Here is a 26,899-nt window from a genome sequence, read left to right on the forward strand (position 1 = left end):
TAGATGAAAGTGATGTTCGAGAGGATGAAACAACAAATGCAGCCGAAGAAGAAGGTGAAAACCCATTTCCATTGTGTCTGTCTTTTAAGATCTCTTGTCATGTTTCGCTTTCGGCAGCAGTAAATGCCTTTTCAAAACAGTTTTAAAAGCCTCATCTTTGTTTTCATAGCCTTCTTGGTCATATCCATCTCTGTTTCCAGTCTAAAACCCTTTGAGATTTCTGTACTCCAAACCTGGCCTCTGGGGCATCCTTCGTTTCAATTGTTCAATTATTGGTGATGCTCATGTCCAAAATTCTGGAATTCCATCCCTGACATTCTCCAGCTGGCTCTCTCTCCCTCCTCCTTTAAAGCTTTCATCAGTAGCCACTTCTTCAGCCAAACATTTGGCAGTGTGGAGGAACAGAGGGATCGTGGGGTTCACATTGATAGATCCCTCAAAGTTGCCACCCAAGTGATAAGAGTTGTAAGATGGTAGATGGTGTGTTGACTTTCACTAGCAGGGGGAATTGAATTTAAAAGCCATGAAGTTATGCTGCAGCACTATAAAGCCTTGGTTAGATCACACTTGGAATGTTGTGTTCAATTCTGGTCGCCTCATTAGAGGAAGCAGATGGAAGCTTTAAAGAGGGTGCAGAGGAGGATGCTGCCTGGACCGGAGGGCATGTCTTGCGAAGAAAGGTTGAGGGACCTAGGGTTTTTCTCACTGGAGTGAAGAAGGATGCGAGGTGACTTGAGAGAGGTATACAGGTTGGTAAGAGGCAGAGCTAGAGTGGATAGCTAGAGATTTTTTTCCACAGCGGAAATGTCTATCATAAGGAGCATAATTTTAAAGCAATTGGAGGAAGGCTTGTGGAGATGTCAGAGGTAGGTTCTTTACACAGAGACCCTTCTTCACTGGAGCTGAAACATTAACTCTGCTTTCTGTCCACAGATGCTGCCTGACCTACTGAGGTTTTTCAGCCTCAGTATGATTTTGTTTCTGATTTCCAGCATCAGTGGTTCTTTATGTAGGGTGATTAGTGTGGATTAAGGGGACATTGTAGCACTAAAGTGAAAGTTGCTCTCGTCCTAGAGGTTTATAGGTTGCTCTCATTAGACAGAAATGACAGGTGGGTGGGGTTAAGCTGAGGGCACCATACTTCAGGTGAGGGATGAGGTTGAGAGGATGGAACCTTCATGATGACCTTAGACAGAATATTAAATTGAACTTGTATTGTTGATGTCACGCTGCATTGCAAATCATCCAGACAACTGAGCTAATTGATCCCTTAAATACCACAGCAATGGAAATCATTGTGTACACAACTCTGTGGGTTTTTGTAAATTGTTTCGACCTGCTGTACACTCCTGCAGTGTGTTGGGATCAGTGTTTTGCACAAGGACAATTGATGCTTCTGACAGTAGCTGCAGCAATGGGAGTAAGTTCGACAGTATTCACAATTGGTCTTCTCATCCTTCTCAAGATCAACTTCACTCAGTTTGTTTTAAAAGTGGGAAGGTACACTGGTTGACCTAGGGTGGAGTTCAACTGATTAACTGAAATTTAGATAAGATATTTTCAAGTTGTCATCATAATCCAGTCCCAAAATATAACACATTGATCATTAGATATAAGTTATAATTTATTGAAGAGAAAAGATTGACACCAATCAGAACTGAGATTAGACATTTTGTCACCATACTAGGTAACATCTTCAGTGAGCCTCCAGATGAAGCACTGCTGGTGTCTCCTGTTTTCTATTTATATGTTTGGGTTTCCTTGGGTTGGTGACATCATTTCCTGTGATGATGTCATTTCCTGTTCTTTTTCTCGGGGGGTGGTAAATGGGATCCAGGTCAATGTGTTTGTTGATAGAATTCCGGTTGGAATGCCATACTTCTAGGAATTCTCGTGCCTGTCTCTCTTTGACTTGTTCTAGAATGGATGATGTGTCCCAGTCGAAGTGGTGTCTTTCTTTATCTGTATGTAAGGATACTAGTGAGAGAGAGTCATGTCGTTTTGTGGCTAGTTGATGTTCACATATCCTGCTGGCTAGTTTTCTGCCTGTTTGTCTAATGTAATGTTTGTTACAGTCCTTGCACGGTATTTTGTAAATAACATTAGTTTTGCTTGTTGTCTGTGTAGGTTCTTTCAAGTTCATTACCTGCTGTTTTAGTGTGTTGGTGGGTTTGTGGGTTAAAATCTTCGAGTAAAAAATGAGGTCTGCAGATGCTGGAGATCACAGCTGCAAATGTGTTGCTGGTCAAAGCACAGCAGGTTAGGCAGCATCTCAGGAATAGAGAATTCGACGTTTCGAGCATAAGCCCTTCATCAGGAATAAGAGAGAGAGAGCCAAGCCGGCTGAGATAAAAGGTAGGGAGGAGGGACTAGGGGGAGGGGCGATGGAGGTGGGATAGGTGGAAGGAGGTCAAGGTGAGGGTGATAGGCCGGAGTGGGGTGGGGGCGGAGAGGTCAGGAAGAGGATTGCAGGTTAGGAGGGCGGTGCTGAGTTGAGGGAACCGACTGAGACAAGGTGGGGGGAGGGGAAATGAGGAAGCTGGAGAAATCTGAATTCATACCTTGTGGTTGGAGGGTTCCCAGGCGGAAGATGAGGCGCTCCTCCTCCAGCCGTCGTGTAGTTGTGTTCTGCCGGTGGAGGAGTCCAAGGACCTGCATGTCCTCGGTGGAGTGGGAGGGGGAGTTAAAGTGTTGAGCCACGGGGTGATTGGGTTGGTTGGTTCGGGCGGCCCAGAGGTGTTCTCTGAAGCGTTCCGCAAGTAAGCGGCCTGTCTCACCAATATAGAGGAGGCCACATCGGGTGCAGCGGATGCAATAGATGATGTGTGTGGAGGTACAGGTGAACTTGTGGCGGATATGGAAGGATCCCTTGGGGCCTTGGAGGGAAGTGAGTGTGGAGGTGTGGGCGCAAGTTTTACATTTCCTGCGGTTGCAGGGGAAGGTGCCGGGGGTGGAGGTTGGGTTGGTGGGGGGTGTGGATCTGACAAGGGAGTCACGAAGGGAGTGGTCCTTGCGGAACGCTGATAGGGGAGGGGAGGGAAATATATCCTTGGTGGTGGGGTCCGTTTGGAGGTGGCGGAAATGGCGGCGGATAATACGTTGTATGCGCAGGTTGGTGGGTGGTAGGTGAGAACCAGTGGGGTTCTGTCTTGGTGGCGGTTGGAGGAGCGGGGCTCAAGGGCGGAGGAGCGGGAAGTGGAGGAGATGCGGTGGAGGGCATCGTCGATCACGTCTGGGGGGAATCTGCGGTCCTTGAAGAAGGAGGCCATCTGGGTTGTGCGGTGTTGGAATTGGTCCTCCTGATACCAAGGGCTCTGAATAATCTGGCAGTCATTTCCGAGATGTCTTTGATAGAGAGTGGCTAGAGTTTCTGGACTCGTTTTGTCTGCTTGTTTGGATTTGTTACTGAGAAATCGGCAGACTATGTTCATTGGGTACCCACTCTTTTTGAATACACTATACAGGTGATTTTCCTCTGTGCTGTGTAGTCCCTCTGTGCTGCAGTGTGTGCTGGCTTGTTGAAATAATGTTCTTTTGCAGCTTCATTTGTGAATGTTGGGATGATTGCTTCTATAGTTCAATATTTGGTCCATTAGTATCGTTTTCCTGTAGACCCTATACAGACAACAACAAGACTAATGTGGGGGTGGGTGGGACCCAGGGAGATAGTGAGGAAAGAAAGCAATCTGAGACTGGTACGGTTGAGAACAGAAGCGAGTCAGTCAGGGCAGGCAGGGACAATGTAGGACTAATAAACTAAACTGCATTTATTTCAATGCAAGGGGCCTAACAGGGAAGGCAGACAAATTCACGGCATGGTTAGGAACATGGGACTGGGATATCATAGCAATTACAGAAACATGGCTCAGGGATGGGCAGGACTGGCAGCTTAATATTCCAGGATACAAATGCTTCAGGAAGGATAGAAAGAGAAGCAAGGGAGGAAGGGGGAGTGGCATTTTTGATAAGGGATAGCATTACAGCTGTGCTGAGGGAGGATATTCCTGGAAATACATCGAGGGAAGTTATTTGGGGGGAACTGAGAAATAAGAAAGGGATGATCACCTTATTGGGATTGTATTATAGACCCCCTAATAGTCAGAGGGAAATTGAGAACCAAACTTGTAAAGAGATCTCAGCTATCTGTAAGAGTAATAGAGTAGTTGTGGTAGGGGATTTTAACTTTCCAAACATAGATGGGACTGCCATAGTGTTAAAGGTTTAGATGGTGAGGGATTTCTTAAGTGCGTACAAGACAATTTTCTGATTCAGTATGTGGATGTACCGGCCAGAGAAGGTGCAAAACTTGACCTACTCTTGGGAAATAAGGCAGGGCAGGTGAGTGAGGTGTCAGTGGGGGAGGACTTTGGGTCCAGCGACCATAACTCTATTAATTTTAAAATAATGAATGGAAAAGGATAGGCCAGATCTAAAAGTTGAAGTTCTAAATTGGAGAAAGGCCAATTTTGACAGTATTAGGCAAGAACTTTTAAAAGCTTGATTGAAGGCAGATGTTCGCAGGTTAAGGGATAACTGGAAAATGGGAAGCCTTCAGAAATGAGATAACGAGAATGCAGAGAAAGTATATTCCTGTTAGGGTGAAAGGAAAGGCTGGTAGGTATAGGGAATGCTGGATGACTAAAGAAATTGAGGGTGTGGTTAAGAAAAAGAAGGAAGTATATGTAAGGTATAGACAGGATAGATCGAGTGAATCCTTAGAAGAGTATAAAGGAAGTAGGAGTATACTTAAGAGGGAAAAAAACAGGGACATGAGATAGGTTTGGCAAATAGAATTAAGGAGAATCCAAAGTGTTTTTACAAATATATTAAGGGCAAAAGGTTAACTAGGGAGATCAGCAAGGCGGCCTTTGTGTGGAGCCACAGAAAATGGAGGAGATACTAAATGAATATTTTACATCAGTATTTACTGTGGAAAAGTATATGGAAGATATAGAATGTAGGGAAATAGATGGTGACATCTTGCAAAATGTCCAGGTTACAGAGGAGGAAGTGCTGGATGTCTTGAAATGGGTAAAGGTGGATAAATCCCCAAGACTTGATTAGGTGTACCCAAGAACTCTGGGGGAAGCTGGAGAAGTGATTGCTGGGCCTCTTGCTGAGATATTTGTATTGTCGATAGTCACAGGTGAGGTGCTGGAAGACTGGAGGTTGGCAAACGTGGTGCCACTGTTTAAGAAGGGCAGTCAGGACAAGCCAGGGAACTATAGACCGGTGAGCCTATGGTGGTGGGCAAGTTGTTGGAGGGAATCCTGAGGGACAGGATGTACATGTATTTGGAAAGGCAAGGACTGATTAGGGATAGTCAACATGGCTTTATACTTGGGAAATCATGTCTCACAAACTTGATTGAGTTTTTTGAAGAAGTAATAAAGAGGGTTGATGAGGGCAGAGCAGTAGATGTGATCTATATGGACTTCAGTAAGGCGTTCAACAAGGTTCCCCATGGGAGACTGATTAGCAAGGTTAGATCTCATGGAATATGGGAGAACTAGCCATTTGGATACAGAATTGGCTCAAAGGTAGAAGACAGAGGGTGGTGGTGGAGGGTTGTTTTTCAGACTGGAGGCCTGTGACCAGTAGAGTGTCACAAGGATTGGTGCTGGGTCCTTGACTTTTTGTCATTTACATAAATGATTTGGATGCGAGCATAAGAGGTATAGTTAGTAAGTTTGCAGATGACACCAAAATTGATGGTGTAGTGGATAGCGAAGAGGGTTACCTCAGATTATAACAGGATCTTGACCAGATGGGCCAATGGGCTGAGAAGTGCCAGATGGAGTTTAATTCAGATAAATGTGAGGTGCTGCATTTTGGGAAAGCAAATTTTAGCAGGACTTATACACTTAATGGTAAGGTCCTTAGGAGTGTTGCTGAACAAAGAGACCTTGGAGTGCAGGTCCATAGCTCCTTGAAGGTGGAGTCGCAGGTAGATAGGATAATGAAGGCGTTTGGTATGCTTTTCTTTATTGGTCAGAGTATTGAGTACAGGAGTTGGGAGGTCGTGTTGTGGCTGTATAGGACATTGGTTAAGCCACTGTTGGAATATTGCGTGCAATTCTGGTCTCCTTCCTATCAGAAAGATGTTGTGAAACTTGAAAGGGCTCAGAAAAGATTTTCCAGGATGTTGCCAGGGTTGGAGGATTTGAGCTATAGGGAGGGCTGTTTTCCCTGGAGCGTTGGAGGCTGAGGTGTGATCTTATAGAGGTTTACAAAATTATGAGGGACATGGATAGGGTAAATAGGCAAAATCTTTTCCTGGGGTCGCGAAGTCCAGAACTAGTGGGATAGTTTTAGGATGAGAGGGGAAAGATATAAAAGAGACCTAAGGGGTAACTTTTTCACACAGAGGGTGTTACGTATATGGAATGAGCTGCCAGAGGAAGTGGTGGAGGCTGGTACAATTGTAACAATCAAGAGGCATTTGGATGGGTATATGAATCAGAAGGGTTTGGAGGGATATGCGCCATGTGCTGGCAGGTAGGACTAGATTGGGTTGGAATATCTGGTCGGCATGGACGGGTTGGACCGAAGGGTCTGTTTCCGTGCTGTACATCTCTGTGACTCTATGAAATCACCACAGGAAATGACATCACCAACCCAAGGAAACCCAAACATATAAATAGAAAGCAGGAAACACCAGCTGTGCTTCGTCTGTATGCTCACAAATCGTTACCTAATATGGTGACGAAATGTCTGAAAATGAACCTTCCAGCTCAGTGAGCAAACCTACATCCAGAACCTCAACCTGAGCTACAAATCTTCTCAAAATTTGCTTGAACTGAGATTACTTAATCACTATGTGCTCTGCTTAATTTTTTTCTCCTCATTTTAAAAATGTACATTTTGGATCGTTGAGCAGACAGGATCCATATTCATGGGACTTATTGTTGTACGGTATCAATTCACAGTGCATGAAAGGTTCCCTGGCTGAATACTGAGTATTTCCTAAACCGTGACAGATTGGACAGTATTGATATCCAAAGAGACCTGGGTGTCAACAAAGATTACATGTTGGTGCAGCAAGCAATTTGGTCTGCAAATGAAGTTTTGGCCTGAAATGGAAGAGAATCTGAGTGCAGCAGTAAAGCAGTATTGCTGTAATTGTGCAGAGTCTTGTGTTGACCATACATAGGGTATTGAGTGTAGTTTTGGCCTCCTTGCCAAAGGAAGAATGCACTTGCCCAAGAGAGAGATCATGCAAAGTTTCCTAGACAGGATGAGGGGATATTGAGGACACTGGACTCTTTTCTAAATATGGAGTTTAGAAGAATGAGAACTGATTTCATTGAAGTATAGAAAATGTTTACAGGGTAGATGCAGAAAGGATGTTTCTCTGCTGGGAGAAGAGGGTTGAGTTCAGAATTAGGGGGCACTATCAGAATAAGAGGTAGACCATTTAAGAAAGAAAATCATGAGATGTCGTTGGCTGGGCCAGCATTTATTTCCCATCCCTAATTGTCCCTTGTTCTGAGTGGCTTGGCATTCGAGAATAAACTGCATTGCTCAGTCTAGAGTAAAATGCAGGCCAGACCAGGCCAGGTAAGGATGATAGAATCCTTCCCTGAAGGAAAATGAAGTGTGGGAATTTCACAACATTAGGTTAGCCTTTTTAATTCCAGATGTTTTTCATTGAATACAAAATTAACCATTGACTTGGGTGTGATTCACATCCATACCCTAGAATATTTCGCCCAGGGTTCTGGAGTTCGGACTTGAGTATGTTATTCTCCATGACAGCCAGGATTGGAAAACCCTGGAGGAAATCTGCAGCAGTATTGACTTGGGAGATTGCTAAGTATAGTGGCAATCCACTCATTGGGATTACTACTTGAAATTCAGGCCACTGTCTCTTTATACATGAGCAGTAAACTTATATTTGAATAACATACTCAAGTCCGAACCCCATGGAATAATTTAACTAATGAAAGGAGAGTTCTTCATACCAGGATGCCCAGAAACAGGGTGCGATTACTTTGAGTTAAACAGCCACAGCAAAGCTTGTTCCACATGTTTTGGGTTCCTGACCTGCTACTGTTCTTAATTTTCATTTGGGACTACAGTTTCAAGATGCCATCCAGTAGCTTCATCTGATCTATGGCTTAGATGTGTGCTTATTATTTAATAAGTGGTTTAGCTATGTATTTGGAAGCATAACTGAAATGTATGAGTACTACTTGCAGAAGAACCAAGTATGTGAGTTGTTTTAACAACAGAGCCACCTGCACAGAAGGAAGAGGATAAGGAGTCAAGCAAAACAGAATTGGAAATATTCCTTTCAGATACTTTTTTCTATGACTATGAGAAGATACATTCAAAGGCAATCATCACCCCAGACTCAGAAATCCCAGAGGATCTCCTCACCTTTATGTATCCTTCATTAAAATACCTTTACATTCTACACAGATTAGATCTTGGTATTCTTAGTTTAAAGTAATTTTGATTTATTTTCAAATTCATCTACGTAAATAGTAAATTTATTCCTGAGTTAATCCCAGCCTAAAGTAAATTAACTTTTCAAAAATTAAATCCAATGTCTAGTAAATTAAATTTTTGACAAATAAGTTTGATTGCAGTAAATTTTAATATGGTTTCCTGATCATTTTCAGTATACAAAAACTGTACATACTAAATCTTTGACAATTTAAGATTATTGTATAGTGAATTTAATTGATAACAATTATCATGAATCTATTAACATTTGTTTTCCACTTGTTGTTCTCCCATGACTCTTATCTTGCTTGACCATTTTTGACTTCAGATATTCTTTTGGTTATGACTGCACTCGGCGTGTGAACATTCAACTCTCAGATGAACAAACTATAATGTTTGTAGCTGGTAATCTGGTAATTCTAATGGATATTAAGACCAAAGAGCAAAGGCACCTTCGGAGCAGCACTGGAGGAGGCATTGGCATTGTGATGGTATGTTAACAGGGTTTGCTATGGCTCAGTTGGTGGCTGTCTTGTCTCTGAGTCACAAGGTTCCAAATTCCAATTCCAAATTAGCATTTGAGTGCAAATTCAATGCTATCAAGTATAGTGAGGGAGATTGTATAATAACAATGCCATCTTGCAGATGAAGTGTCCATTTGGCATCTGTGGATGTATGGAAAAGATATTACAGCAGTATTTCAAAGAGACCAAGATAGTTATACCAATGATAGTAATGGCCGAGATTTACCCCTCTATCAACATCACAACAAACATAATATATGGTTATATCCTATCACTAGTTTGGTGTTTGCACATGTGACTGGCTGCTGTATTGCCCATGTTACATCAGTAACTATGCTTCAAAAGTGCTGCATTGTCTGTAGAGGATGGTGACTTTAGAATGTAAATGCAAATGCAAATCTTTCTTATTCTCGGCTCCCAAAAGTCACAACCTCCTTCAGTCCTTGTATCCCCCAAGCACTGTAAGATTGTTTCTCTTATTTGGAATGCTTGGGATTGAGTCATTTTTGGATGTTGGAATTTTTCAGATTAGGAAATTATGATGGACTGTTGAACAACAAACGTGTGAATGAGAAAACACAGTGGATGGAAATATTTATCTGAAACATAAAACCCCCAAAAAAGCATTATTAAATAGTCATTAAAAATGTTTTGCTATCCAAAATACTGTACCTTCCATGTTTTCACTTTCAAATTTCTGCATTGAAATGATGATATTGATTTCAAGACAATGTTTTGGCCTGCTCAAAATATTTCTGGTCAACTGACGTTCTCAACTTCTGATTTCCAGACTGGGAATATTATAGAATAATCCAAAATTCTTCATTTATGGACATTCCTGGCTTTGAAATAGGTGAAAGTATTTGTTTAATTACTGAGATCATTCAATGATGCTGGTATTTATATGATACTTAATCACTTTGGAATACTAAATACTGTTGGTGCCTGTTTTAAGTCCAGCAATTGCTGACTACAGCTGCTGGCGTGTGCAGAGAGAACAGTCAATTCTTGTATTTTTTAAATATTTATTGCAAACTAGAGTTTATATATTTTCCCACAAACTGAACTAAAACCTATTTATACACCCACTCGAGTCCTCTGATACTCCCTGGATAGTCACAGGATATAAAAGGTAATACCCAATCTGGATAACTGCTTTGCTGCTGCTAAGGAGGGCTGACGTTGCACTCTGTCTCTCAATGTCACCGAGATGTAGGGTTTGCATCTGTGATGGTTGGTCTCCAAAGTTTTCATTGCCTGCATGCCCTGAAGGTCTTTTTTATCCTTTTCCCATATCACTCTAGTGTTATGGTATCTTTTTCTAGGACTTAACAAAATATTGCTACTTTTGAAGTGCCACTTGTTAATTTCCTAACTCCCTAACTCCTTAAATTCTTACTGGAGGATCACATTCCTCTTTCTATTTATGTCTTTGGTGCCTATGTGAACCATGACCATTGGCTGTTTGCTCCAGTCCTCAGGGAGATATGCAAGCGTTCAGGGACATCCTCGTTTCCAGAACTAGGAAGGCAACATACCATTTTGGATTTATGCCTGTGGTTGCAGGAACACCTGTCTATTCTAGCTACCGAACCTCCTATCACAACTACTCTTCCAGACTTCTTCTGATTCCCTTCCCCATGCAACTGAGCCAATTCGAGAGCCATGAACTTGGCTTTGGCTGCATGCTGCAGATCACATCTATCAATATTCAGAACTGAGTATAGATTAGGGAGTGCGATGCATATGGAGAAAAGACTCTTGTAGCACTTGTCTGTTGCTTTTTCACTGCGTGGTGGCCACCCATTTTCTCTCTCTCCATACATACCTATATGTTGTTGAATAACCACATCTGTGAGTATGCTGTCATGAAGTTCTCAAACATGCAGATATGCTGCAGTGACACTAGCTCAGCTCAAGCTCTGAAATTCAAAGTTTGAATTGCTGCAGCTAATGAATTTTCCAGTATGCATGTTTACATGGGAAGCATTCTGGAGTTCCCACATAGAACAGGATGTGCAGTCCAGCATCTGAGTGACACTGGTATTCTTCTATCTGTTAGGTAATAAAACTTATTTCTTAAAAAAAATTATGACTCACCAACTATTCACTTCTGTTCTGCTGACATCACTTAAATAATGTGAAAACTCTTAGTCTATGCTTTCTTTTTGCACAATGTTTCCTTTAAGACCAATACGGGCTGGGGAGGATTTTGAAGGTGGGTTTTTTGGTTTTCTGATTTATATTGAATGATTTCCATGAAATTTCAGATTCCGTGAAATGCCCATGTGCCATTGGGATGAATAGTTAAGAAGCAAAAAATGAAAGGAAAGCAAAGTCCAATATCGTTGAATTTTGTTTTCAGTCTGTTTTTTTGTTGGGCAGTTCATAATACATTAAGATATAGATGACAGAAGATGAATGCGGTTTTCTCCACATAGAACAGTTTCTGGTTGGCAGTTTTTGAACAGATTCAGAAGTTGAAGCAGGTTTCTGAAATAAAACAGACTTTCTGTATATGTTTTACAGTTGGAAAGATCAGAGCTAAAGATGGGAAGGAAAAAGGATTGTCATAGAATCATACAGCACAGAAATAGACCTTTTGGTCCAACCAGTCCATGCTGACTATAATCCTAAACTAAACCAGTCCCATCTGCTGCCCTTGGCCCATATCCTTCCAATCATTTCTCTTATTCATGTATATATGTAAATGTCTTTTAAACTTTGTAACCGTATCTGCATCCACACCCTCTGCAAGTTCGTTCCACACATGAACAGCTGTCTGTTTAAAACAAATTTGCTCCTTTTTGAAACCTTTCTGCTCGCACCTTAAAAATATGCCCCCTAGCCTTGTAAACCCCCAGGAAAAGGCATCTGTCATTCACCTTATCTACACCCCACATTACTTTATAAACCTGAAAAAGGTCACCTCTCAACCTGCTATGCTGCAGTGAAGAAGTACCACCCTAACCAGTCTCTCCTTATATCTCAAACTCTCTATTCCTGGAAACATCCTCGTAAATCTCTTCAGAACCCTCTCCAGCTTAACAATATCCTTCCTATAATGGGATGACCAGAACTGGGCACAATACTCTAAAAGAGGTTTCAACAATATCTTGTACAATCTCAATATAACGATCCAACTTGTGTACTCAAAGGTCTGAGCAATATAGGCAAGCGTGCTAAATGCCTTCTTAACCCTCTTAACTTCTTAGTAAGTGAGAGATTGTGCAGAACAGAGGTTAAATTGAGAAGATTGTGATATTGATCATGGGCTGCGGTTTGGACAAGACTTATTGGTGCTGCTTCAATGTTGTCAAAGTCCATCAGACCATTTTAATGGGTAGGAGGAGGGAATCTTTAGACATTCTGTGTCTTAAGAACTTTGTGACTTAAGTGAGAGAGGGTTCAAAGACACAGAAATATGGCTGCTGGTCAATGGGACTTGAGGGCCAAAATGATTGATTAGGAAGTGGGAGGTTAAGCTGGGAAACTATGAGATTGATCATGGTGCCATGTGTTCTGAGGAACATAAGGTAAGTCTGTGAGGCTTAAAGACTACATAAATGAAATTTACTGCTTTATTGAAAATATTCTTGCCCTGTTACCTAATCTGGGATTATGTTGTTTTTAGTTGCTTTGTTACAGTAAATGTTTTAAAGAGTGACATTTTGTCAAAAAGTTGTAACAAAATAGGACTAGATCTTCCAACTGCTACACCATTCTACATTGAGGCTGATCATTTAGCTCCAATGCATATTTCCATGCTCTCTACATATCTCCAGAGGTTATTAGAAATCTGCAAATCTCTGCCTTGAACTTACTTAATGACTGACTTCCACAACTCTCTGGGTGGAGAATTCCAAAGATTCAGACCCCTGAATCAAGAAGTTGCTACTCACTGCAGTCCTAATTAGCTTATTTTTTATTCTCTGACCATTGAACTCTAAACCCCAAAGCCAAGGGAAACATTGTCTCTGCAATTACTCTGTCTATAAGTTTCTGTGAGATCACTTTTCTAAACTCTAGTAAATACAACCTCTCATCAACCTCTCCTCATTGGACTGTCCCACCAACCCAGAGGTTACTCTGGTGAACCTTTGCTGCTCTCTTCTATGCAAGAAAATCCTTCCTTAGGCAAGAGGACCAGAAATGCACACAACACTTGTTCCATGCAACTGAAGCATGACATCTGCTCCTTCACACAAATCCTACTGCAGTAAATGTCAACAAATCATGTCATAGGGATCCATTTAATTTTTATAAATTAGTGGATTCTATGGGCATGTAACAACATAGAGAGTATTTGTCTTCAGTTCTCTACAGTGTCATAATCATAGATATGGCAGGTCTCAAATCCACTCCAGATTGCATTTCAAAGTCACCCAGCCACCTGAGCTTTTTACACAAAACAGAGTAATGATGAATTGAAAAGTAGAATACTGCAGAAGCTGGAAGAATGCTGGAAATATTCAACAAATCAGGTGGAATCTGTGTAGAAAGAAAGCACAGTGAACATTTCAGCTCATTAACCTTTCCTGGAAAAGGTTTTTCCTGTGGGTATTGAGAACACAGTCCATTGTGTGTGAAACAACAGGGTATTGCTCAATATACTTGTTCTTGGGATCATAATCATTTCAATAGTAATACAGCTTTCTCCATGGGATGGCGCTGTTACCTCTGAACACAGTGGGCAGAATCTTTCCATCCAGGATGCTGTGGAGATGGGGCTGCAAACAAAACGGCAGTCCCAAACCCTTTCCCATATTTACCACATGTAAGGCAATTGGCCAGGGAAGTAACATAAGGGAAAGCTATTTCAAAATGAAGGTTGGGGTTTGAAATGTACTGTCCTAGAATGTGGTGGAGGCAGAAGTAATCATGGTATTCACAGGGGAACTGGATTATTATCTGGAAATGAAAGATATGCAAAAAGATGAGGGAAGGGCTCCAGATGAAATGTTCCTGCAGAGAGCAAGTACTGACAAGATGGGTCTAATATCCTCCAAATGTGCTATAAACATTCTGAAAATCTAATTTGTTCAATATTTCATTGAATACAGCCATAGAGTTGTACAGCATGGAAACAGACCCTTCAGTCCAACTCATCCATGCTGAGCAGATATCCAAAATTAATCTAGTCCCATTTGCCAGCATTTGGCCCATATCCCTCTGAACCCTTCCTATTCATATGCCCATCTATCAGAAAGGGATGAACTTTGAAGGCTCGAATTACTTTTTCAGTGTTCCATTTTTGTCATATGATTTGAAGCACTAGCACTGTGTGAGTATAGGTTTCTTGCTTGCTGAACTGGAAAGGAGCAGAGGAGAAAACTTTGGGAAAAAAAAGTCCCTGAAAAAGCAAGGTTTTTTGGCACACACCAGTGGTGAATTGACCAATTCTTTAATTCAATCAATGGAAGCAATAATTCCTATTTTATTGTTATATTCTGCAGATTCATCCAAGTGGAAACTATTTTGCTGTAGGTGAGAAGGGAACCATACCCCCCATTATTATCTATGAATATCCTTCATTGAAACCATACAGAATGTTGCGAGGTGAGTGTCATCTTGAGGCCAATGGTGATCATTTTTGTTTGTCACAGAGTCATAGAGATGTACAGCATGGAAACAGACTCTTCAGTCCATCTCGTCCATGCCAAACAGATATCCCAACCCAATCTAGTCTCACCTGCCAGCACCCAGCCCATATCCCTCCAAACCTTTCCTATGCATATACCCATCCAAATGCCTTTTAAATATTGCAATTGTACCAGCCTCCACCACTTCCCCTGGCAGCTCATTCCATACACATACCACCCTCTGTATGAAAAGTTGCCCCTTAGGTATCTTTTATATCTTTCCCCTCTCACCCTAAACCTATGCCCTTTAGTTCTGGACTTCCCGACCCCAGGGAAAAGACTTTGTCTATTTATCCTATCCATGCCCCTCATAATTTTGTAAACTTCTATAAGGTCACACTTCAGCCTCCGACACTTCGGGGAAAACAGCCCCAGCCTGTTCAGCCTCTCCCTATAGCTCAAATCCTCCAACCCTGGCAACATCCTTGTAAATCTTTTCTGAACCCTTTCAGGTTTCACAACATCTTTCCAATAGGAAGGAGACCAGAATTGCACGCAATATTCCAACAGTGGCCTAACCAATGTCCTGAACAGTCGCAACATGACCTCCCAACTCCTGTACTCAATACTCTGACCAATAAAGAAAAGCATACCAAATGCCTTCTTCACTATCCTATCTACCTGCAACTCCAGTTTCAAGGAACTATGAACCTGCACTCCAAGGTCTCTTTGTTCAGCAACACTCCCTAGGACTTTACCATTAAGTGTATCAGTCCTGCTATGATGTGCTTTCCCAAAATGGAGCACCTTGTATTTATCTGAATTAAATTCCATCTGCCACTTCTCAGCTCATTGGCCCATCTGATCAAGATCCTGTTGTAATCTGAGGTAACCTCCTTCGCTGTCCACTGCACCTCCAATTTTGGTGTCATTTGCAAACTTACTGACTATACCTCTTATGCTCGCATCCAAATAATTTATATAAATGACAAACACTAGAGGTCCCAGCACCGATCCTTGTGGCACTCCACTGGTCACAGGCCTCCAGTCTGAAAAACAACCCTCCACCCCCACCCGCTGTCTTCTACCTATGAGCCAGTTCTGTATCCAAATGGCTAGTTCTCCCTGTATTCTGTGAGATCTAACCTTGCTAACCAGTCTCCCATGGGGAACCTTGTCAAATGCCTTACTGAAGTCCATATAGATTACATCTACTGCTCTGCCCTCATCAACCCTCTTTGTTACTTCTTCAAAAAACTCAATCAAGTTTGTGAGACATGATTTCCCACGCACAAAGGCATGTTGACTATCCCTCATCAGTCCCTTACTTTCCAAATACACGTATATCCTGTCCCTCAGGATTCCCTCCAATAACTTGCCCACCAACAATGTCAGGCTCACTGGTCTATAGTTCCCTGGCTTGTCCTTACCACCCTTCTTAAATAGTGGCATCATGTTAGCCAACCTCCAGTCTTCTGGCACCTCACCTGTGTCTATCGATGATGCAGATATCTCAGTAAGAATCCCAGCAATCACTTCTCCAGCTTCCCACAGAGTTCTAGGGTACACCTGAACAGGTCCTGGGGATTTATCCACTTTACCCATTTCAAGGCATCCAACACTTCCTCCTCTGTAATATGGGCATTTTTCAAGGTGTTACCACCTATTTCCCTACATTCTATACCTTCCATATCCTTTTCCACAGTAAATACTGATGCAAAATACTCGTTTAGTATCTCACCCATTTTCTGCAGCTCCACACAAAGGCTGCCTTGCTGATTTTTGAGGGGCCCTATTCTCTCCCTAGTTACCCTTTTGTCCGTAATGTATTTGTAAAAACCCTTTGGATTCTCCTTGATTCTATTTGCCAAAGTTATCTCCTGTCCCCTATTTGCCATCCAGATTTCCCTCTTAAGTATACTCCTACTTCCTTTATACTCTTCTAAGAATTCACTCGATCTATGCTTCCTTCTTTTTCTTAACCACACCAACAATTTCTTTAGTCATCCAGCATTCCCGATACCTACCAGCCTTTCCTTTCACCCTGACAGGAATATATTTTCTCTGTATTCTCGTTAACTCATTTCTGAAGGCTTCCCATTTTCCAGCTATCCCTTAACCTGCGAACATCTGCCTCCAATCAGCTTTTAAAAGTTCTTGCCTAATACTGTCAAAATTGGCCTTTCTCCAATTTAGAACTTCAACTTTTAGATCTGGTCTATCCTTTTCCATTCATTATTTTAAAATTAATAGAATTATGGTCGCTGGGCCCAAAGTGCTCCCCTACTGACACCTCACTCACTTCACTTCCTGAAGAAGGGCTCATGCCCGAAACGTCGATTCTCCTGCTCTTTGGATGCTGCCTGACCTGATGCGCTTTTCCCGCAACACATTTTCAGTTCTGATCTCCAGCATCTGCAGTCCTCACTTTCACCTCACTCACCTGCCCTGCCTTCTTTCCCAAGAGTAGGTCAAGTTTTGCACCTTCTCTGGTCAGTACATCCACATACTGAATCAGAAAATCGTCTTGTACGCACTTAAGAAATTCCTGTCCATCTAAACCTTTAACACTATGGCAGTCCCAGTCTATGTTCGGAAAGTTAAAATCCCCTACCATAACTACTCTATTACTCTTACAGATAGCTGAGATCTCTTTACAAGTTTGTTTCTCAATTAACCACATCCTCAATTTCTTTAGTCATCCAGCATTCCCTATACCTACCAGCCTTTCCTTTCACCCTAACAGGAATATGCTTTCTCTGGATTCTCGTTATCTCATTTTCGAAGGCTTCCAATTTTCCAGCTGTTCCTTTACCTGTGAACATCTGCCCCCTAAAACCGTCAAAATTGGCCTTTCTTCAATTTAGAACTTCAACTTTTAGATCTGGTCTATCCTTTTCCAACACTATTTTAAATCCAATAGAATTATGGTCACTGGCCCCAAAGTGCTCCCCTGCCTTATTTCCCAAGAGTAGGTACATCCACATACTGAATCAGAAAATTTTCTTGTACACACTTAACAAATTCCTCTCCATCTAAACCCTTAACACTATGGCGGCCCAATCTATGTTTGGAAAGTTAAAATCCTCTACTATAACGACCCTATTATTCTTACAGATAGCTGAGATCTCCTTACAAGTTTGTTTCTCAGTTTCCCTCTGACTATTAGGGGGTCTATAATAGATTACCAAAAAGGTGATCATCCCTTTCTTATTTCTCAGTTCCACCCAAATAACTTCCCTGTTTGTATTTCCAGGAATATCCTCCTTCAGTACAGCTCTAATGCTTATCAAAAACACCATTCCCCCTCCTCTCTCGCCTCCTTTTCTATGCTTCCTGTAGCATTTGTATCCGGGACCATTAAGCTGCCAGTCCAGCCCATCCCTGAGTCATGTTTCTGTAATTGCTATGATATTTCAGTCCCATGTTCCTAACCATGCCATGAGTTCATCTGCCTTCCCTTTTAGGCCCCTTGCATTGAAACAAATGCAGTTTAATTTATTAGTCCTACCATGTCCTTGTCTGCCCTGACTGACTCCCTTCTGTTCTCAACTGTACCAGTCTCAGATTGATCTCTTTCCTCACTATCTCCCTGGGTCCCACCCCCCGCCCTACCTTACTAGTTTAAATCCTCCCGAGTAGCTCTAGCAAATCTCCCTGCCAGTATGTTAGTCCCCTTCCAATTTAGATACAAACCATCCTTCTTGTACAGGTCACTTCTACCCAAAAGAGATTCCAATGATCCAAAAATGTGAATCCTTCTCCCATACACCAGCTCCTCAGCCATGCATTCACCTGCTCTATCCTCCTATTCCTGCCCTCACTAGCTCATATCACCGGGAGTAATCCAGATATTACTACCTTTGAGGACCTCCTTTTTAAATTCCTGCCTAACTCTCTGTAATCTCCCTTCAGGATTTCAACCTTTTCCCTTCCTATGTCGTTGGTTCCAATGTGGACAATGACCTTTTGCTGGCCCCTCTCCCCTTTGAGAACATTCTACACCCTCTCTGAGACGTCTTTGATCCTGGCACCAGGGAAGCAACACACCATTCTGATTTTTCATTGCTGGCCATAGAAACGTCTGTCTGTACCTCAGACTAGAAAGTCCCCTAACACAATTGATCTCTTGGAACCCGACGTACACCTCGTTGCATTAGAGCCATTCCCAAAACCAGGAACTTGACTGTTTGTGCTACGGTCCCATGTGAATCGATCACCCTCTACATTTTCCAAACAGCATACTTGTTTGAAATGGGGATAGCCACAGAAGACCCCTGCACTTATGCATACATCTCTTACCTTTCCTGGAGTTAACCCATCTATGTGACTGTACCTGCGACTTTCCCCCCTCCTATAACTGCCGTCCATCACATACTGTTGCTGTTGCAAATTCCTCATTGCCTCTAACCGTCTCTCCAACTGATCCATTTGATCTGATAGGATTCGCAACCAACAGCATTTATTGCAGATATAATCCGCAGTGACCCTTAAACTCTATTTAAACTCCCACATCCAAAAAGAAGCATATATCACTGTACTAAAGGCCATTTTTGCTCCTTCAGAATCGACAGACCCAGAAAATGACATTGTCTTATTCCTCTACAAAACACTGCCCCAGGTTAAATTAATAGTTACGGCTTATGTTTTAAGTTTAATCAAGAGACATATCGCAATAAATATGTAATCAAGAAAGAACCCACCCTACTCACTACTGTAGGCTTTCTGTAGGCCACACTTAAAACAATTCACTTATCTGTTTCTGTGCTGTGCCCAAACAGTTCCTTCAAGATCAGTTGTGAATTTTTCTATTCGTTAATTTTACCAGACACACTCCAATGTCCAGCGATACATGAATTCAAACAGCAAAGGCAGGTTCACTGTGGTGTCAGTTTCTTTCTCTCCCTTTCTCCTGTTCTGACCTCACCATGTGCTTCCTTTGTCTGTTCTTCTCCCTTTTAAAACTGTTGTTGTTTTGACTTTTTTTTCCAAAGTTCCAAAACAATGCAACAGCATGTAAAATGGTAATTGCTGCTCCTGGTATTCAAGGAAATCACCTCTAACACCTAAAATATATCAAAAAAGGATAAGCTATTATAGCCAGAAATTTTTCCTGTCCTCCATCTTGGATTACCCAGGACCCCAAGTTTTATCACCATACCTTAAGCAACCAGGCCTAGAGCTGACTCATTTCTAGGTTCCTGATCTTTCTCCAATAATTCTTTGTGAGCTTGATATATATTACTTGGCAAAAGGTGCCTTTCAGAACAAGGCTTTTTTGTTTGTTCTTGGTGAAAGTACAAGTACTTGGGAAGAAGGAATAGGAAAGAATCATCTTAAGTTTACTATTTTCCCAACAAGAGCCCGAAATATGGCCTTCAGTCTCTGGTGGCCTGGCCCTCATCTTATCTCTCTGTGCAGCCCTGTCACTATTGCTCACCTTGCTGCTATCACTGTGTTTCACTGTCCTATCACTGAGGGGCTTGATAGGGTAAATTCTGAGAGGATATTTCTCCTCATGGGACAGTGTACAACCAAGAAGGCATTGATTCAGAATAAAGGAATGCCAATATAAGAGTGAGATGTGGAAGAATTTCTCCTGTCAGAGGGTTGAGAGAATTTGGAACTCCTTGCCACAGAAGCTGTGGGGGCACAGTCCTTGTGTATATTCAGGCTAACATAGATCAATTCTTGATCACTTGGGGAATCAAGAGCTACAGGGAAAGGGCAGAAAAGTGAACATGAGGATTGTCGGATTAGCAACACTCCTACCGAATGGTGGTGTAGGCTCAAGAGGCCAAGCGGCTCACTCCTATTTTTTTATCTGGTCTTATTCACTGAACCCCCCTAACTCCATAGCTCACGTGTGCTCCAATTAACACAGCTTAACATGCTGTACCAAAGAGCATCCATGGCTCATTGTTCCACTTTATCACCATTGTTCTTAGTGCAGTTCACAGTGTGGCCTCATCACTGTAACTGAATGGGTTATCCTCAATACTGTATAAAAGAAGACTATCGAAGTGCAGAGACTTAGAGAGAATCATATGGAACAGTCGATAGCAGAAAGATGGGAGAAAAGAGAGAAAAAGCAAAACCAAAAGGGAAGAGTAACAGAATTACATTGGTATAAGGCAAGGGAGTGCTATTTGGAGTAAATTGTTTGTTGTGTGGGACATTCCCATTTCCTGGTCCCACAGTAGTAGTGATACAATACAACTTTTAGATTGGAGGTGGGTTTTATGCCTAAATAAAACCATCAGGTACAAGCAGGAGGCTCGATCCAGAGGAATAAATGTAAAGGTGAAAGGTAACTGTGACTTTATCTTGCCTTTGAAAATGAATCAGTAGGAAGAGCAAACGGTTAGCGGCCTTTGACAGCTATTTGTGGTTATGTCCATGATTCTCTGATGCCTCCTCTAAGGATGTGTTTGAAGTTATGTGCAAGAAAAGGTACAAACGGGTCAGACACAGCAGGTATAGGTAGAAGTAGCCATGGAGGTCGACAACACATGTCCTTGTAGAAGGTAAAACTGTCAGCTCTAGTGATGGAGACTGAGTCCTTGTCATGCAATATTTTCACTCTGCAGTCATGTGCATGATTATCTTCCCATCGTGTTCCTGCTAGGAACATGTCCCAGTTTTTCTACGTTCCTCATGAATGTCATTTGAAAATCACAACCTTTTTTTGTCTCTGTACTTCTAACAAATTCAACCTGCAATTAATCGGAGCTGTGTGGATTGTGAGCTCTCACTCCTATCTTCCATTCGAAAATCTAATTGTGTCACTGAGGTGCCTTCTGAGTGCAGTTTTCTTTGTCTGCCTTCATCCACTGTCACCCTCCATAAGAATTGAAAATGCAGTCCACTACATGGAATGTCAAAGGATATATAGGAATGTAGCACTGATGTTCAGGAGTAGAGTATTTGGCCCTTTGAGCAGCTGCACCTTCCTGACTGCACCCCGTAATCCTCAACTCCCCTGTGTGTCAAAAATCTGTTTGACTGAGCCTTGAATAAATTTAAACAGCCAGCCTGCAGTAACTTTTGGGAAGAGAATACCAGAGACTAGCAACTCTGAGAGAAAGAAATTCTCCGTCTTAAAAAAAGAGCGCTCTCATTCTCTTACAATGTGCCCTAGCTTTAGGCTACCCCAGAAGAAGAAACATCTTTATATAGTTAAACTGGAAAGAGTGCAAAGAAGGTTACAAGGCTGTTGCCAGGACTAATAGGACTGAGTTCTCGGGAGAGGTTGGCGAGGATAAGACTTTAATCCTTGCGATATAGGAGAATGAGTGGTGACCTTATTGAGGTGTATAAGATCATGAGGGGCGTAGATAGGATGAATGTATCTAGTCTTTTTCCCAGGGATGGGGGACTGAAAACTGAAGAACATAGGTTTAAGGTGAGAGGGGAAAGATTTAAAAAGAACCTGAGGGGCAACTTCTTCACACAGAGAGTGGTGCATATATGGAATGAGCTGCTAGAGAACATGGTTGAGGCAGGTACAGTAGTGACATTTAAAAAACATTTGGACAGGTTCATGGATGGAAAGGGTTTAGAAGGATATGGACCAAATGTGGGCAATTGGAACTAACTGAGTGGGCAACAAGGGCTGAAGGGCCCATTTCCAAGCTATGTTACTCTATGAATCTATCCTCTGGATATCCATTCTGTCCAGATCCCACAAGGCTTTAAATGTTTCAATAATATATCATCAAAGATCATGATGATTTCAATGGTAGTACAGCTTCCTCCACCAGGTGGTGCTGTCACCTGTACATTGTGGCTGGAATGTATCCATCTGGATTGGACGCATTGGTGGTGGCATGGGAAACACCCTCTATCTTTGCCACAGTGTGGAAAATGGTGCTGATAGTAAACCAGAGCGATGCCTCTAGAACCAGCCATTAAACTTGTTCAGACCACATTGAAGGACTCAATCTCTGAGGCCACACCATTTTTCAGGAGTGGCCGGGAATCAGGGGCCCTCAGCATTCATACACAGCTGAGTGGAAGCATGAACAGGTTGCTCAACAGGCAAGGAAAATTCTTTGGAACTTGATTTAAATTGTTTGAACTGGTTGAAAGGTCTTCACTGCCTCTCCTGAAAAGTTGGAGGAGCTCTCTGTGGGAGAATATTGAAGAAGAGGTGAAATCCCTGCTGCCTTCGGAGCTTGGAGCATAGCAACTAATAGCTGGGAATCAGATTATTGTTTATTACCTGGGGCACTGGGAAAAATGAGTCTGGAATTGGCATTTGCCATTGGCTGCTGATGTTCCACTAGTTACCAGATGGAGGAGCAGTGCTATGAAAGCTAGTACTTCTAAATAAATCTTTTGGACTATAATCTGGTGTTGTGTGCTTTTTAGCATTGGTCACTGAGGCGTTGCCATGACAACATACGCTATGTGGAAAGATTCCCAGGCATCAGAAGTGCAGACCCATGAAAGAGACTACCAAGAGTGCAGAATTGACACAAACGTAGAGTCACAGCGAAGAACAGCACAGAAACAGACCATTTGGGCCAATCTTCGAGTAAAAAATGAGGTCTGCAGATGCTGGAGATCACAGCTGCAAATGTGTTGCTGGTCAAAGCACAGCAGGCCAGGCAGCATCTCAGGAATAGAGAATTCGACGTTTCGAGCATAAGCTCTTCATCAGGAATTTGGGCCAATCTGCCCTTGCTGATCAGATATCCTAAATAAATCTAGTTCCATTTGCCAGTGTTTGGTCCATTTCCCTCTCAACCCTTCCTATTCATATACCCATCCAGATGTCTCTTAAATGTTGTAATTGTACCAGCCTCCACTACTTCCTCTGGTGGCTCATTCCATATATGCACCACTCTCTGCATTATAAAGTTGCCCTTAGGTCCCTTTTAAATCTTTCCAGTCTTATCTTAAACCTATGCCCTCGAGTTTTGGATTCTTCCACCCCAGGAAAAAGACCTTATCTGTTACCCTATCCATGCCCCTTGTGATTTTAAAAACCTCCATGAGGTCACCCTTCAGCCTCTGGGGCTCCAAGGAAAATAGCCCCAGCCTATTCAGCCTCTCCCTATTGCTTAAACCCTCAGCCCTGGCAATATCCTTGTAAATCTTTTCTGAACCTTTTCAAGTTTCACAATATTCTTCCAATAGGAGGGAGACCAGAATTGCATGCAGTATTCTGAAAGTGGCCTAGCTAATGCTAGCCACAACATGATTTCCCAGCTCCCGTACTCAGTGCTGTGACCAATAAAGGCAAGCTTACTAAACAACTTCACTATCCTATCTACCTGTAACTCCACTTTCAAGGGACTATGAACCTGCACTCCAAAGTCTCTTTTGTTCATGAGAGGGATGGATAGATGAATGCACTTAGTCTTTTTTCCAGGGTTGGGGAATCAAGGACTGAAGGGCATCAGTTTAAGGTTAGAGGGGAAAGGATAAAGGAAAACCTGAGGGGCAACTTCTTTACACATAGGGTGGTACGCATATGGAAGGAGCTGCTAGCAGAAGTGGTTGAGGAGGGTACATTAACAACATTTAAAAAACATTTGGACAAATACTTGGATAGGAAAGGTTTAGAAGGATATGAGCCAAGTGCAGGGAAATGGATGGACATTTTGGTCAGCATGGACCAGTTTGGGCTAAAAGGCTGGAGGACTCTATGACACTATGATTAAGTGTATAAGTCCAGCTCTGATTTGCCTTTCCAAAATACAGCAGCTCACATTTATCTGAATTAAACTCCACCTGCCATTCCTTGGCCCATTAGCCCATCTGATCAAGATCCCATTGGATACTGAAGCAGTCTTTTTCACTGCTACACCTCCAATTTTGGTGTCATGTGCAAACTTACTATCCATATCTCCTAAGTTGACATCCAAAACATTCTTATAAATTACTAAAAGCTGTAGACCCAGCACAGATCCTTGTGGCATAGTGCTGCTGAAAAACAACCCTCCATCGCCATATCTATCTTCTACCTTTGAGCCAGTTTTGTATGTGAATGGATAGTTCTGCCTGTATTCCATGTGTTCTAACCTTGCTAACTAATCTATCATGAGGAACCTTGTCGAATGCCTTACTGAAATCCATATAGATCATGTCCACTGAATAATTATTTATTAATCCTGTTTTTTTTACTTCTTCCAAACACTCAATTAAGTTAGGGAGGCACGATTTCCCGCACACAAAGCCATGTTGACTATCCCTAATCAGCCCAAATACATGTAAATTCTGTCCCTCAGGATTCCCTCTAACTTGCCCACCACCTTTGTCAGGCTGACGTTCGATCATTTTCTGGTCTTTCTTTAGTAGTGGGACCCTTCAGCTGATCTACAGTCTTCTGGCACATCACCTATGGCATTCGATGATACAAATATCTCAGCCACAGACCCAGCAATTTTGACAGAGCAACTTCTGGCAGAACCCTATGGGATTCTGGATTTGGTGAAGGCTTTGGAAATCTGAAGCACAAAGGAACTTGGGAGTCACGGTTCAGGATTGCCTTAAAGTTAACATTCACATTCGGTTGTCTGTTAAGAAGGCAAATGCAATGTTAGCATTCATTTCGAGAGGGGTAGAATACAAGGGGGGGATACATTGCTGAGGTTCCCAAGCTGTGGTCAGACCAATAATGGAATATTGTGAGCAGTTTTGGGCTCCATATCCAAAGAAGGATGTGCTTGCGTTGGAGGGGTTCAAGAAAATGTTGACAAGAATGATCTTGTAAATGAAGGAGTTATTGTATGTTCTTGAGCACTCTGAGCCTGTACTTGATGGGGTATAGAAGAATGAGGGCATCTCATTGAAACTAACAGAATACTGAGAAGCCTGGATCGAGTGGATGTGGAGATGATGTTTCTCTTAAGAGAGTTGAGGACCTGAGGGCACAGACTCAGAGTGAAGGAACGACCCTTTAGAACGGAGATGAGGAGAAATTTCTTCAGCTTGAAGATGGTGAATGTGTGGAACTTATTTGTCACAGGGGGCTATAGAGGTCAAGTCATTGAGTATATTGAGGACAGAGGTAAATGGGTTCTTGATTAGTAAAGAGATCATGTGTTATGGGGAGAAGGCAGGAGAATGGGGTTAAGAATTGTATCAGTCACAATTGAACAGTGAAGCTTCTTGAAGGGCCAATGGCATAATTCTGCTCCAAATCTCGTTTTCAGTCCTACCACAACCATTGGGGAATGGTGGTGGTCAATTGAACAACTAACAGGAAGAGAAGGAAGCAGTGTAGATAGTCTGACTTTCAATGATGTGGAAGCACAGCACATCAGCGTAAATGGTAAGAATGTGTAATGATTTTCAGCCAGAAGTGCGGAATAAATCATCATTTTCAGATTTCTCTTGAGTTCCCCACTTCTACAGAGTGCAGCTACAAACCTGGCATCTATCTGACAATGTGGAAAATTGCCCAGTTATGTCCTGTCCACAAAAAGCAGGACAAATTACTATTATTTCCCCAACAGTCTACTCTGAATCAAGAAAAGAGTGCTGGGAAATGTGATCAACAGTGGTATTAAATATGACTCCAGAAAAAACAGTGTGGAAGAAGGAACAGAAATCTTTGTAGGCGAATCTCAACCTACAAGTGATGGGTAAGAATGGAGCCAGCAAGGGCAGTTCCATCTGGCTGAATGATGGAGGGGACTTGACCTGTTGGAGGCAGATGGTGAGGTCAACTATGTCAAATGTCAAGAAGGATGAGCAAGGATTTCTTTTGCCACAGTCACTGTAACATAGGTGTGATTTATGATTTTGATAAGTGCTTTCAATCTTGAGTGATGTTGTGACAAACTGAAGAGAATCAAACATGGGATTGTAGGATAGGTGGACAGGGGAGGAGATGCATGTTCAATACCTTTGGAGCAAAAGGGTGATAGAATAGTTTTTAAGAGCAGGGATTCAAGTCATGAGCTTTTTATTTTGAAGATTTTTGAAATAAGTTTGTGTGGAGAACAACCAATTGCAGGCAACTTGTTTGCTCAGAATAAATTGTGACACAGGAAGTTACCATGAGGAAATTCAAGCGCAGTTTGTAATTTAATAGTGCACTCCTACTGTGCTATTTATAAGATGCCACACTATTTATAAGGACTGTTGTTCATATCCTAAATTTCATAGTGTCATATTCTGGTGTTTTGGATCTGGGTTGGCCTAAGTAAGCAGGTCATTAAAAGTTTAATTGTTTGTTCAGGGCAGTCAAAAATATGTAGCTAGTCATGTATTTGAAGTGCATATCTCCAGTGAGAGAGATAGTTAGTTTTTGCTAAGTTACTACAACTAAACTCAGCACAAATTTCTTATTTTTTGTAATGAGTGAGATTACTTTGGGGAATAATC

At 42.1% G+C, this 26,899-nt stretch overlaps 1 protein-coding gene across 1 annotated transcript in view; it reads left to right on the forward strand.

The window, feature by feature from the left end:
- The first annotated feature begins 1,104 nt into the window (after positions 1–1,104).
- Positions 1,105–26,899, forward strand: part of LOC132820891 (cilia- and flagella-associated protein 44) — a 162,042-nt gene continuing 136,247 nt past the window's right edge. Inside the window, exons 1-4 of the mRNA XM_060833249.1 lie at positions 1,105–1,111; positions 8,235–8,388; positions 8,780–8,942; positions 14,432–14,534. Coding sequence (XP_060689232.1) covers positions 1,105–1,111; positions 8,235–8,388; positions 8,780–8,942; positions 14,432–14,534 — 427 coding nt within the window. The remainder of the gene's footprint in view (positions 1,112–8,234; positions 8,389–8,779; positions 8,943–14,431; positions 14,535–26,899) is intronic.

The sequence above is a fragment of the Hemiscyllium ocellatum genome, chromosome 12, assembly GCF_020745735.1.
Source record: "Hemiscyllium ocellatum isolate sHemOce1 chromosome 12, sHemOce1.pat.X.cur, whole genome shotgun sequence".
In the NCBI taxonomy this organism is placed as follows: Eukaryota; Metazoa; Chordata; class Chondrichthyes; order Orectolobiformes; family Hemiscylliidae; genus Hemiscyllium; species Hemiscyllium ocellatum.